Consider the following 15,507-nt stretch of genomic DNA (forward strand, 5'->3'; position numbering starts at 1 on the left):
CTTCTGAACATTGAAGAAAATTACTTCTGCAACCTACACTCATTAAATATTTGATCTCATGAAATAGAAACTAGAGCAAAGAACAAGATACATAGGACACTTATTTTTGGACACAATAGTCCTCGAAAAAACCCAATGCGGGAAAACCGGTGCAACAGTTCTAAGGGTTTATTATTATGCAGGAGAAATATCTGAATACAACTCTAGGATGCTCATCTAGCAATCCTTTACAGAGAAAATACTGGCGGAAAATCTGAGTGAGTTTTACCTCACTTCACCCGGCAGAATTCTGACTGATCCGGCACAAGACTGGCTAACCCTGGCTATTTCTGCGCTGGCTCTGTGTCAGCCCTGCGTCACCTTCTCTGCCCTCTACGTCAGCTCTGCTGACTGTTCCGACAGTTCTGGATTCTGCGTGACAGGCAACTTTTCTACGTCAGCTCTCTCGGCTTCTGCGCTGCCTCTCTGCAAGCTCTCTCTGCCTCTCTGTCAGTATTCTCCGAAATGTCGTTCTCCCAGATTCTCACTACCCCTCTGCTTCAAGGTCCCCCCAATAGATTTTCCTCCTGAGAATTTCTCACCTTAGAAAATCGAATTCCTCAATCTCTCTGTATGTTTTTCAAATGAACCCCAAGCCTCCATTTTATACTTTTCCTATTTAGTCTTCAACGGCTGAGATTAAGTCTCTAATCAATGGCTAAGATTAAAACATGACTTGATCTGCCTTCTAGATCATTCTCACCCATATTTTGATTAATACTCATTAATATTTTAATTTCCCTAAGTTTAGACTTAGGAATTCCATTAAAAATATTAATTATTTTAATAAAATACAATCCAAGTGGAATTTCACCAAATGGTTTTTGGGTTCGTTAGAACTCATGTGCCTTAGCCTCTCCACCAATTTTCAAGACTAGCGCACTTCCGATGCTACCAAAAACTAATAGTCCCCGAAAATGTATCAATGCCACAACAAAACTCCCACAGAAATGTGCCCGACTATCACTCCAAATCCTCAACAAAAGATGGTCTCTCCTGAAAACCCAACAAAATTACTGCTCCACAACTAGCTCCCCCAAGTAGTGTGTATTTCCCTACTATACCCTGATTGCTGCAATAATCCCTTGTAATGCCTAAGCAAACACCCGTAACAACTCCCAAATGGTGTAGATCTTCCTCCTTGGGCTGGCACTCGAAGTCCACCAAAGGTAGGGTGAGATTCTCGCCTGAAAATCTCGTGTGCTGAACAACACTTGCAGACTTGGCTCAACAGCTCAAGCGTGCTAGGTAAGTTTGATTGTCAAAGGTTCAAAAGCCCCAAAATGATGCACGCTCCTATTTATCCTTGAGCTCCCCTTTCTCCATGTGGGCCCCATGCATCGATCTCCTCTTGACTTCTCCCTCCAAAAGTGTGAGTTGTTCCAAGGGTGCCTATTCCCCCTTTGGGGTGGCCCCCACCATCCACTATGACTTCGATTTTGTTGGGGCCTTCCTTAGCCAAATTAATCAAGTGGGGTCCTCCTAACACACTTCTCCTAAGTTAAGCACCCAAAATATCAAAATTAACATAACTTTGACAAAATTGCAAAATTGGTGTAGCTGCTAGGTGAAATTAATTAGAGGGGATATCACATATAGTGACCAAAAGGCAGGTGCTCCATATCCTTCTATGTGGCATGCTAAGGAGGTGTCCATAAACAGCTGTAAAACTGCCTCAGGAGGTGTGGCCAATGCCTTGATATGCATGAAATTCCTCAAACAATGTGAACTGCCTTGGGAAATGTGAAACTACCCAAAAATTCAGAATGCAACCAGATCATGAAGGAAGGTTATGCCATGCCACAGACTGCTCTGCTCACCAAAATTTTACTAGGAGTACCCCTGCTGAAAGAAGTAAGTTGTAACAGGCATGATTGCCCTTTCATTTGTAAAATTCTTTTATATGGCATCCTGTGCAAGACTGTGGCATCTATTACTGATTCTCAGCATGCTTTAAGAGCTTGTATTTATATGCCATGTTAACTTTGAGCGTGGTTTTTGTAACCTTTCCTTCACTTTCTATTTGAATTCTTGATAATTGAAATTGCATGTGTTATCCTCAACATGTAGTAGATTTACTTCCGAAGTTGTAAATACGATGAAATTAATATGGAGCTGGTTATCACTTACTCCTAATTTGGTTCTATTATGCATTTTGATATTATGTGATGGAGAGCCAGTCCCCGTGTCGCTCTTTCCAACTGCCGAGTTGATCTGAATTTGATCATTTATAATTTGTTCATACCCTGTATTTACTATTTATGAATTTTAGGCTAACTTATTGGCCTACCACTTCCTATTGGATTGTGTTATTTGCTTTTAAAGATTTAACGGAATTATGGTGCCATTGTTGATATGGCATGTTTCTCAGGTGGTTTTTTCAAAGCATGTGACCGTCAAAATTCTAGTTGCATATTGGGCGCACTTCATCGAAAATACAGAGCAATACCTCCAATCTCTTCTCTACACAAATTCCCTCTGTAACTCATCTAGGTACAACAGATGTTCTGGGAAAGTTGAGATCAAGTATTATGAAGTTCCAGGTTTTAACAAAACTGGTCCAGCACTTGAGAATGGAAATTCTACAGGGAATCTTTACCCTGGATATTCCAGAGTCAACCATGGAAAATATGCAATCAGCGATGTACGAGCTCACATTGGAACAAGCAATCTTGTATGGGATTACTTTTATTCTACTGCAGGAGTCAGCTTTGGGTCCTATGATTCATCCATTGTGTCACAGCTGAAAAATATTTTTGATGCAGACTGGGATTCACCCTATGCAATTGCAGTTGAACCTCTATTAAATGCAATGTAAAACTGTAATGTGCTGACCTGATCTTAGACTTCCATCACTCTAAAAAATTTAAATGTAGAGTAAGTAAATTTATTTCAGTAAATTTGTGATTTTCAGGATTAGATGCAATATTTGATAGAACTATTGTTGGGACCTCAGATTTGGGAGCAGATCATTAATAATACTAAAAAATATAATTGCGGCTTATTTGGTCTGAAAGCTAGAAAACGTTGAAAATCAGCTGTTGCTGGGTTGGGTTGATTTTCTGGTGTCTGAATACAGTAAACAATATCTGTAAGCATGGATACGTGATATCTGTTCATCAAATTCTCAATTCATCGTGGAATAATTGATCTTTTACTTTGGTCTTCTAATAGAGTAGTAATTTAGTCTTTGATTTAATGTGAATCGATTTACTTAAAAGCTGTTTGTTTTCCTCTTTGCATTCTTATTAAAAATGCTACTGGGGTTATACATTTTGCTATCCAAGGCACCAGGGAATTGCATTAATATCCTATTTTCTGCAAAGTTATGTATCTCGTCTAACAGTGTGTATGTAGTGTAAGAAAAAACATTAGTTTGGAACTTATTGGACAAGGGAAAATTTACAGGTGGTCGTTCTTGCTTTATTGGTCTGGTAATGTCCCCAAATTAATTAATTAATTTTGTTAAGAAGAATTTTCATTTTTGTAATTTTGGTAATTGGGGGATATTTTGGCCCACAACTGAGGAGAATGGAGAAATCAAAGGAATATTTGTATTTTGGGTAAAGAGAAGGCTCCACTTTAGAAAAAGGAGAAAAATTGTGGAGTTGGTGGAATGTGGGGACCACCCCTCAAGGAATACACACACCTTGGAGGAAAAATCGATTTTGTGGAGGGAGGTTGAAATATTTGGAGGAGGGACCCACAAGGAAAGGTAAGGCAGCAATTATAAATAGAAGGTTGAGGGCAGCAACTAAGATCTTTTTGCTCATTTCATATCTGAACCATTGTTTGCTCAAGTTGTTTAGTTGGGTTAACAAAGTGTTGTTTAACACACGAGATTTATGAGGGGAGATCTCAACTCCTACTTCAATGGACTTCGAGTGCCACCCTAGGGGAGCTTTGCTACATTCTTGGAGCTGTTCTGGAGGGATTTCACAGGAAAATTTGAGCTATTGAGGAACAGGTTGGGCACAGTAAGGGACCACGCACTCTTGTGGGGAGTGAGCTTCATGACAGCGTGGGTTCCGGGAATTTAGAGGCATATTCTCTTGGCACCTAGCTGTGATTTTGCAGTGGTTTGAAGGGTTGGCTGAGTGGTTTACATACAAGTTGAAATTCTTCTTCCTGGGCCTGTGCAATCATTAGAGGAGCATGCTGGTTTTCAAGGGCTTGAACCGGAGTTGGGGCTGAAGATTTACAAGGGGACATAAGGATAATTCTTGGAGGTATTCTTAGCTAATTTTGGAGGGCTTTAGCCGCTAGTTTCCAAGCAGTATGAATTACCTAGCCGTAGTGGGTGCTCCACACAAATTGGGGGTGATTTTGGAAGGTTGGAATTAGGCCCAACCCTTTCTGGGTTTGTTGTGGAGATGCCAAGATTAATTTGGATGAATTTTTTGAGCACTCTAGCAGGCTCAAACAAATGTCTCTTTTCAACCAGCAACTGTTGGTAATTTGCTCCATTTTGTGGGTTTTCTGGTGTGAAGGATTGGGACCAATTCCTTTTTGAGTCCTATGGGAAAAACTAAGAAGCTACAGTAGCAATTACAGGGCAATCCGAGCATTCTAGCAAGGGATTCACACCATTTTTAGATAGTAGTTCTGGCACAAATTCTGGGCAGTGCAAAGGCAGTTTAAGGGTCGAAGTTTCTACTCATTAGAGCATCTTTCTCACCTTGGGTTTGCTTCAACTTGCTTATACAAGCCCAGGTGCACTTGTTCCTTGTTATTGTACTCCCATTTATTCCAGATTTTTAATAAAATGGCTCAACTGTTGTTCTAAAACTTGTATTGGGTGTTTTGGTGCCTTGTGTGTAAAAATTTTTGGTCATTTTCTAGTTCATGCTTCAGTTATTCATTGCATAATTCCATTAGGAACATTACAGGGTAATTTATATTGTTTATGTTGGTCAAGAACGAGCAGGTTCAGTTCCTTGGTGACATTCCCAAAATGGATAGTTTTTGTATTAGGGCCATGTTTAGATGGTTTCAACTTTCCATATTAGAAAGTTGAAACCATCTAAACATGGCCCTAACATCTTAGCTCAGATGGGTGGCCTAGTTGGTTGAAGCACCCCCTACCAAGTCTTTGGCCATCTGTCATGAGGCACGGGTTCAATTCTCCTTGAGTCTATCAGGGTTAGATTTTGTTTGTTGAGTCGGCTGGGCGTGAGGCCCCTTCAGGTGGGCCCGCCTAGGGGTGTTACTACAAAAGAAAAACAATATTAGAAAAAAAATGTTGAAGTTGAATGAATTAAAAGGCAATGAAAATGACTCTAAAGAGGTTAGTAGTCGAAGAATCCAAATGATTTAACTTACACTTATACCATTAAAGCTATTTAGCTTGCACTTACCTTTAAAAGTCAATTGATATTCGCAGACACCTAAGTTAGAATTAAAGTGCATTAAGTAATTATATAAGCTTTACTTCAAATGACCATCCTTACAAGAGAAGCACCTATAATGATATAAAGCACTGCGAGATTGCTTGAAGAAATTTCCAGAAAATGCCATTCATTTATAATATAAGCTTTACTTCAAATGACCATCCTTACAAGAGAAGCACCTATAATGATATAAAGCACTGCGAGATTGCTTAAAGAAATTTCCAGAAAATGCCATTCATTTATACTTGTTTGTATTTCCAATTTATGAAATGCAAATATTTGAATGTTCATCTTATTGTCATAGATAGTCCTAGGTCATGAAACTTTCTCCATTTTTATCAAATTCAAATGACTTATTACATTAAGCATTGGATTAGTGTGTTCTTCGACTACTTGCTTATTTTGAGTCAATTGAATTCTATTAAAATGTGTTGAATTATTGTTACAACATCCTTAAGATTATGCAGTTCTTCTTCTAAGAAGAAACAAAAAAAAAGTTGATATCAACCATCACATGGACAACAAAACAACGTTTGAGAAGAGAGGGAAACTGTTTGACCTAAAAGATCACTATGTTATATTACATGTAACCATAAACGCACAAGAACTTATTAAGGTGAACCCTTTGGTTGTTCGAACGAGTTCATTAGCCTTATTTTTATCTCAATGGTGATGCTGGAAGATGATCAAAACTCCAAGATACATGTTTTGTACATTCAGTGAACTTCCTTGTGAATGCACTACCTTCTTTTAGGTTAGTCATTTATAACTGGTCATAAGGAGTGCCTCATCATACCTATGATTGTTTGGGCTTTACTAGCCCCCGAATCATGACTGCACTCACTATCATGCTTTATATAGAGAACATGTTTCAAAGAACAAAATTAACGTTATATATCTTTAATGCAGCAAAGAACAACCCACATTCACAACAAAAAAATGTTTTCATAAAGAAATGTAAGGCAATTCAAATGCAAAATTATAACTTGGAAGAATATTGAACGATGCCAACCTTAGTAAGTTTTCATGTAAATTATTCATAACAAGCTATAACATTGAATGACTACCACCTTTTTACATAAAGTCAAAAGTATGACGTAGAACCCATGGTTTTGTGGGTTTTCAAAATGTTAGGTATCTTATTAAAATTCATATAACTAAAGAAAGAGGAGGCACCTAACTACTTAAAGTAGTGAATCAAGTTACTTTTCCATCTATATATCTTCACTAATATAAGTATAGAAAAGAATTGTATTATTTCATCCTTGTTTGTAAGAAGAACTATTGCTTGCATAGATTGATCACCATAACCTTATATATATATATATATATATATATATTCCATGTAATACATTTCCATGAAAAACTCATTGAACATTTCCCTTCATTTTGAGGATGTTAATTGTTGCTACAAAATCTACTAGCCCAGTGTAAAACCTCTAGGCACTCTAGGTCTAGGGCAACAATGAGATCGGCCACCACTGTCACCTCGGTGGCTTCTTCCTTGTTGTTTTTTCATTGGATGTTATCCCCATAAGGGAGGCTTCCCCAACAAGACTTAGAGGTAAGATGACTAAGAGACTATAAGTCAAATGTTTTCTAAGGAGTTTGTTAATTTATACACCCAAAAAAAAGTTTTCAATAAACAAAGGTTCGGGGGTGAAAAATATGATGGGTTGAGGGAAACAATTGGCTCATCCTAGGGGCTCAAGATAAGTCCTATTTTCAAGTTATTTTCCTTATATATTATTCTTATGAATTAGGGTTTTAGGTAAAGGCACTTTTTACAACATGCAAAACTTACAACAATAATTGAAAATAGCCTATTAGGGGTGTTATCAACAAAAGTTCCAAAGGTTATTAGTTTTTGTAGCTCAAACAAGTGTTCTAGTCTCTATTGGTGTCTATGAGGCTAAGGAACACATGAGGGTAATTATCTCTGTTGAGAAACCAAGGGCAACTATATTAGGGTGATTCTCTCAAATCGATCACTGCTTGTGATGTTCTTTTACTTAACTTGAATGTACTTGTAGTTAGATTCTCCTTTTACTTTATTATTATTGTAGTGACCCACCTACAATTACAAACAAAATGTGAATATTAATATGCGTACGGAGCATCCATATGATAGCTACATATGCATGAACCACATGTATTGCATGAATATACATATTGACTAATATTGGAAAATAATCTAAGTTAAGTTAATAAATCAATTATTGAAGTAAATTCCTTACTCACCATAATATAATAAATATATCTAGTGGAGCCTTTGATATATACCACCCGTATATATCTATATATGATTAATCCTTTAATCAAAGATATATATATATATATATATATATATATAACAAAAACAATAAAATATAAATTAAATTTATTTGATTTATAATTTAATTAAGTAAATAAAATAATTTATTTAGATGTTAAAATAAAGTGAATTATTAAAATCTATAAATAAAACAATTAACATATTCACAAATATTATATTAACTAAACAAAAACTATAATATAGAACTTATATAATCAAAAGAAAAGTAATAAAGGCGGCAACCTCAAATCCATGAGTCACATAAGATATATATATATATATATATATATATATACACACACTTTAACGCAGGGAAGACAGACAAACTAAAATCATAAAAGACATTGCAGGTGGCAAGTAATGGAGAGGAGTCGAGAAAATAGTATGCATGGACGGTGGAGAGATTGACACAATAGAATTGAGCATATAAGGGAGTCGAGGAGGCCATAACAAGGGAAATGTTTTTGGGAGTTTTACAGAAACATGAGGAATTTCTAATAGAATCACTACAAAGGGAAATTGAGCTTAATTGTTCTTGAAGTTTTGGGCACTGGGGTTAGAGTACCTCGAAATTGAAGTACTTTGGAGCTGGGTATTGAGATTGTGCTCAGTTTGGCAAGGAGATTTTGGTCATTTTGGTAATGAGAGCAAATTTGGAGCTACAACATCTCATGATCGACTTCAAATTTGGAAACCAGGTAAATGTCTGTGTATTAAATTGATGAATTTATGCTTAAATTTGTAGCTATTAAAAATTAGGGGCTTTGATTTGGTAAGGTTATTACAATTATTATGTTCTTATCATCAAACAACTACCAAACTATGAAGATCAATGAGACAAAAGGACACAAAATATAGGCTACTAGTCGGGGCCAAAACCTCTCCTCTTGAGGGGCAAACCCACAAGAATTCTTCTCTTCTTATAAAATCTTCAAATGATGCATTCCAAGGCATAAGATCCAAGACCAAGACTCCTCCAAGACGAAGTCAACTTTCTCCTTTTGATGAGCTTTTCCTTCACAAAGTCAACCCAAGTAAACTTGCTCCAAACTTAAGATTTCAACCTCTGCTTCAAATTTTTGGTTGTTGCTTCAGGACTGCAATTTTTTACCTCCACTACATAAAACCTAGCTCACATGCGTGGGTGGAAATAGAATTCTTTCCTCCTTCGCTTGGGGAGCTACTTCTTCCTTAATTATTCGGCTTGTAAGATGGTCCTTTTTACACCTATTTTCGGCCTCCCAATATGACTGCAATTTTTTTGTCTAGTTGCAACAACTGATGCCCTAACTCTTTCGTACATGTGAGAGATTGTAGCCCAAAAACTCATATATTCATTTTCACTTTTGTCTCCTTGTTTCTCCTCCTCCTTCGCTCTTTTTAGATCTCTTTTTCTTCCTTCATCGAGCTTGATTGATGGCACTTCAAATGAGGTCGAGCTCCTATATATATAGGCTTCTTATGAGGTTGAGTTTCCCTTCACGAGGCCAACTTGTCATCTATAGGCCGACTTCTCTTCTTTTTGGCCGCCTTGGTCTTGGAGGAGGACATTTGAGTCTTTTGAATCTAAATAAATTTCTTTTACATGATACAAAGTGCCCAATGGGGTCTTTCATATATGCCAATGACTCAATTGACTTCTTGACTCTATGACAAATCCTAGAAGCACTCAATGGGTGCTTGACCTACAAATAAATTGACCTTGAGCATGAAACCCATGCTACAAAAATAATAATAATATTTTTTCTTTCTTTTTACAATATACAAGAATCAAGAGTACATTTCATATTTATGAAGACCGAACCTAGTTACATACTTCAACACTCCCTCTTAACTAGGGAGGTATTCATAATACATACAAGGTACTTGGACATTCTCATATTGAAGAATTCTCATAAGAAGAGTCAGATTGGTAAGCCATCTCATAAGCTATTTATTCAACTTATATCGGTGCATCTCATCATATCACATTGTCACATACCAAGGCCTTGACTAACAACTCTATCTCTCCACAAGATTAGAGCACAATGTTGGGGAGACAAATGATTTATATACACCTTCATCGTTGTCTCTCAAGGCACATACCCCATCCAGATGTTCACAAGGTATGTCCTTCTAAGACCATTCCCATCTTGGATTTACACATCCTCATGGAATTTCCTCTTTGACTACTCTTACCTATAGGATGCCCTACCTCATCCTCAAAGAATGATCAGAATTTAGATGCTTACCCAATCCTCCATTCTTTGTTCATAAAGTAGACAAGAATGATGTGTCTATTTCTCCCTCTCAACTAGGGAGGATCTACTCATTCCTATAAAATGAATATACAAAATCTCCCTCTTAACTAAGGACTTGTTAGAAATAGCAACCATCTACTCTTTGGTGGAGATCATGATACTATCAACTACTTGTAGAGCTCCTCCTTTCAGCATCATGTCTTGGATGAACTTCAACTTCTTCATCATGGAGCCTTCTTAAAGAACTTCTTCGTAGGGCATCGACTATCTTCTCCATCACTTCCCTTCAATGAAACATAGTGTTTAACCAATAGTGATGTCATCCTTTTCTTCATCGAGAAGTGACCTTCTAGTCCACATCTGGTTATCCTTCACACAACTACCTCTTCCAAATCATGTTTCCTTCATGATCTTCCATCCAATCTCAAGAGTAATAGTTGTAAGTGACATTCTACAACCCTCTTTTGGTAGCCCTATTTCAACCCAACGAGATGCTTTCTCAAAAATCAAAATGAACATTAAATCAAAGTTACCTCTTTATGATGGCCTTTCATCATGACATCAACTTCTTGCAACATCAACATCTTGCACATGTATGAATCCATCTCCAAGACATTCATTATCAAGGTTCTTCTTCTACCTTTTTCAGGATCTTCATGCCTTCTCCATGGAAATGTCATAGCTAATCCTTCTTGTTATCAGATGTTGATCACTTATTGTGACTATAGATACATCTTTCACGAACTCTTCTTTCACCTTCTTCACATATTGCTTTCTCAGGATCTTCTATACATGGTTCCTTCATCATAGGAACCATAGTTGCCAACCACCTCATATTCTTCATGAGGTCATATTCTATTGATTTCATCTTGTCAATATGTAGAAAAGTTCAAGGTACATTGTATTCATACCTTCATGTATCTTCCATAATGAAGAGTCCCTTCTTCTTCATTCATGCTCATGAGATAGAGCATTCAACCATTCTATCTACAACCATATGATGACATGACTTTATCCATCTATTACCAAATATATACATACCTCTTCCTTCATGTGGTCATCTAGACTTTCTTCTAGTAGCTTCCTTTCCTTGCTTGAAGATGGAAATTATTCAACTAATTTGACATGTTGCACATCTCTGTCACCATACCTTCATCCTTCTAACTAGTGGATCCCACACAAGGTGGAATGTAGACTATGAGACACTTGCTTCTTCTAAGTAACGGAGAATCTTTTCACAAAGATTATAATGGAGGATCTTGATGATCCTCATTTTGCAAATGTTTCCTTCTAATGATGATGAGGTGTGACAAACTTTTATCTTCTTATCTTGCTAGATGACTTGCTTCAATCATTCAAATTGTTACTTTGGTTATCTTTATATGCTTTCAATGAAGATGCCATGAGCTACTTCCTTTCTATCATGTACTATGATTGCTTCAACCTTATAAACTTCTACTTCTACTATCTTTCATGCTTCTATGATGATGTCATCTCAATCTCTATTTTAAAGCATCCTATCATACTTGTGATGTTTTCCATCATGACTGCTATAATAATGTCATTATCAATCATAGTAGAGATCTTTTACTTCCTCCTTCTTCGACTTATCTTTTCAGGTTCTTCTACTTCTTCAGTGACATGGGCTTTATTTTTTTCCTTTCTCTTCTTGTTGTCCTTCTTAATTTTGGGACAATTCCTTTTGAAATGCCCATATTCATTACATTCATAACATTGAATATTAGACATGTCAATTTTCTTTTGAAACTTCTTTCGAGACTCAAACTTCCCAAATTTTCCTTTCCTCCTTGCCATAGCTGCATATGTTTGTGTTTGTTCATGTGACCCAACATTGTTCTTTGCCTTCGATTTGGTTTCTTCAATTTTGCATAATGGCCATAGATCGTTGAATGGGGTAGTTTCCTTCTTTCCATAGATACTTGACACAAAGTTGCCCCATTCATCAGGTAATGCATTGAGCACAATGGTGGTCATCTCTCGATCAAACATTATTTCTCCTAGCTCTTGTAGTTGATCTCTTATTTGAGATACCCTCATAAGGTATGAGGCTACCCCTTCTTCCTTTGATACCTTCATCTTGTATAGTTCGGTTCTTAATGATATAATTTCTCCTACAGTACTTACAAAGAACAATTCTACCAGTTTTTCATAGATCTCTTTTGTTGTCTTCAACTTTGCTACATAAGGGATGAGGGAATCCTTGATTGACTCAATAAGGATTCTTTGAGCCCTTATTTCTCCTTTCATGTACTTCGATGGTGCTTGAGAATACTCTTGAGAAGGTTTGGGAATCGATTCCGTGACATATTCACAAACTTCATTTTTTATGAGGATCAAATACATTTTCTTCTTCCATGCAAAGTAATTCAATGACCTAACAAGTTTGTTGTTCTCCTTGCATAAAGAAGTCATTGTATATTGAGACAAAAAAATATAGAATACTTACTTGTCAAGTGAAGATGCTCCTTTTGATGATGATATCTTCAACTTGATGCCTTCTTGATGATGTTGACTTCTACTCCTCCTTTGTTGTTGACAATTGAAGATGCCTCCTTGATGATGATCTTCTTTCTTCAAAAGATAATGCTTCTTCTTTAAGATGGGGAGAGGTGATCTTCTTCAAGGATGTGATACTTTCTTCAATGTGAGGGAGATCACTTTTATGATGAATTGTGCTTTCTTTCTTCCTGTTGTCGCACATAATGTCTAAGCATCGCGACAACGGCTCAAATCGGGGGTTGTCACACTAATCCCCAATCACTTCGTTTGAGTTGTCTCCCTTTAGCAGACTAAGGGGGGTAGACCTTATAGAAATGGGATGAATAAAAACTAGTTGGGAACCAACCAGTTTTGGGAGGCACAACTAAGCAACCAATACTTGTTTAGATTGTAGATATTTCTACAAATCTAACTCTGATACCATGTAGAAAATCCGTGATAGGTTAACCCGATAATGCAATATAAATAAAAGCAGAATACTATAACCTACTTCTACTATCAATTTGCGAAAGCTTAAAGATCGAGCTGAACAATATAACCAGAAGAAGAAGAATCAATGGAACAATACACATGAAAATACTTTGGGGAAAGCCTCAGCTAAAAACCACACACTATTGTATTATCATACATGGTGGAAATACATAGGAATTATACAAAGCCTTAGCTCTCACAGCTAGCTAGCTCTCAGTATAATCCTCACAGATGCTCACAGGGAATCTTGGCTTCTCTCCAGCGTTCCTCTCTGCCCTCCAAGCTCCTATTTCCTTGTGTTGTTCCTTGTGGATGATTTCCTATTACCAAGTGGATGATCTCTTCTCAAAACTACACAATCCTCAATGATTTATCCTTGACTGCATGCATGAGTTTTCTCCATGAGAAAACACATGCAACTGATAGTACAATGTCCTTGAACATTAATCTCAACTGGGTCTTTCTCATAATAGACATGCATGAGTTTTTGATGAGGGAATCTTCAGTTAACTGGAGTAGCACTAGTTGAGTGCATTAATGCATCAACTGACTGTTAACTTACTGTTAGTTCCTCAAACGGTTTGGAACTAATTTAACTGGACTTAACTCAGTAAACTGAGTTAACTAATTACAACTCAAATATAACTCAATCTTATCTTCTTAATTTAAGGGATAACTCTTGCATGACTTCAGAAAGACTTCTAACTTGAATTTCTCCAACTAATTAATTTAAAATAAATTAATTAATTATTTCCAAGTAGTTGTTAAGACTAAATTCGATTTTAATTCACAATTTAATTCAATGAAAAATTAAATTGGAATATTCTTGTTGCCATATTTCAACACTCCCTCTCAACAAGAAAGGGATTATCTGCCACCCCGATCCTGTCTCTATGGAACTTGAATTTACACTTTGACAATGCCTTTGTCAAAATGTTAACATCTTGCTCCTTTGTCGAAATATACTGTAGCAACATGATCCTCCTCGACCTGTGAAAAGCCACGGGCAACAAATCTTGCCTTATGCTTCTCCACACTACCATCAGCAGCTTGCTTTACCTTGTAAAGCCAACGGGAACTCACAACTGACTTGTTCTCTAGTCTCGGAACCACGTCCCAAACACTGTTACGAACTATGGAGTCATACTCCACCATAGCATCAACCCAAATCGGCTGCTGCACTGCTTCCTCAAAGGAAGATGGCTCGGTCTCAACACATTCCCCAGCAAGGGCCATGTATCCAGTGTACCTCTCAGGTGACCTCCTTTATCTGCACTGAGAAGATGGTGCTCCCACATTCTCTCTCGCATCCTCCAACAATCTGTCAGCTTCTCTTGTGCGCTTCCATCCATCTTTGGAAGACTCTTCTTGAGTGGATGTCTCCACTCCTAGAACCTCTGCATGCGGCTGCTCCGCATCAGTCTGAGGCTCCTCCTCCTTAGGAACCAATAGTTCCTCCACAGCCTGTAGTTGGAGCTCCCTCTCAAGGGAAACTCGCATGGCCTTCTGCTCATCAAACTTGAGATCTCTGCAAACCACTGTCCTCCAATTGGTAGGCAAGTACACCTGATAGTTGTGAGGTGTATCAGTGTACCCCACAAATATCCCCAACTCTGTTGTCGGCTCAAGCTTCTTCTATGCATCCTTTGTCACATGGCAATATACCGATGAGCCAAAGATCCTGAAGTGACCCACATCTGGTCTCTTACCGGAGAAAGCTTCCTCTGGTGTCTTCATCCCAAGTATGTGATGCGGGCTTCTATTCTGCAAATAGACCGATGTGTTGCATGCCTCAGCCCACAAGTGAAGTGGTAAGCCTTGGTCATGCAGCATTGCTCATGCTGCCCCTACAATAGTTCTGTTCTTCCTCTCGGCCACCCCATTCTGCATAGAAGTCCTTAAACTCTTGAGAGACATATTCTCCACCGTTTTCGCTTCTCAAGGCCTTGATCTTCTTCCCTGACTCTTTCTCGACCAAAGCTTTGAACTCACAAAACTTTGTGAAAGTTTGGTCCTTCTTCTGCATGAAATAAATCCAGCATTTACGAGAATAGTCATCAATGAAAATCACATAATACCTTTGCTTCGCTGTGGATGTCGTCGAGAATGGTCCACACAAATCAGTATGAACTCGCTCTAAGATAGCCTTTGCTCGACTGTCTCGATCATGAAAGGAAGACTTGGTGTACTTTCCCAAGGTACAACCTTTGCATGTGTCAACTTGCTCAAGTTTACCTTTGGGAAGTCTTGTAGATATCTGTTGCATTATCTTCAAAGCCCCATGATGCAAATGGCCCAACCGCCTATGCCACAACTCGCCAATGTCTTGGCTTTGCACCAATTTTTCTTTCGTACTCAATGCTGCACAATCATCTACCTCTAGTTTATAGAGATTCTTCACTCGAATCCCTATCCTCTTGGTCTAACCCGTGGCTATGTGTCTTAGGAATGCCTTTCCTTTACTGAAGACAACATCGTAGCCTTTGTCCTCCAACATTGCGACTGATACCAAGTTCTTCTTCAGTCCAAGCAC

At 37.7% G+C, this 15,507-nt stretch overlaps 1 protein-coding gene across 1 annotated transcript in view; it reads left to right on the forward strand.

Annotated features, from left to right (window-relative positions):
- Positions 1-3,196, forward strand: part of LOC149141186 (uncharacterized) — a 270,365-nt gene extending 267,169 nt beyond the window's left edge. The window contains exon 7 of the mRNA XM_089446867.1: positions 2,411-3,196. Coding sequence (XP_089302993.1) covers positions 2,411-2,857 — 447 coding nt within the window. The 3' untranslated portion in view covers positions 2,858-3,196. The remainder of the gene's footprint in view (positions 1-2,410) is intronic.
- Positions 3,197-15,507: the final 12,311 nt, after the last annotated feature.

Source organism: Pinus tabuliformis, chromosome X (genome assembly GCF_031772625.1).
Source record: "Pinus tabuliformis cultivar Carrire ecotype Pingquan chromosome X, CPIR1, whole genome shotgun sequence".
Lineage (NCBI taxonomy): Eukaryota > Viridiplantae > Streptophyta > Pinopsida > Pinales > Pinaceae > Pinus > Pinus tabuliformis.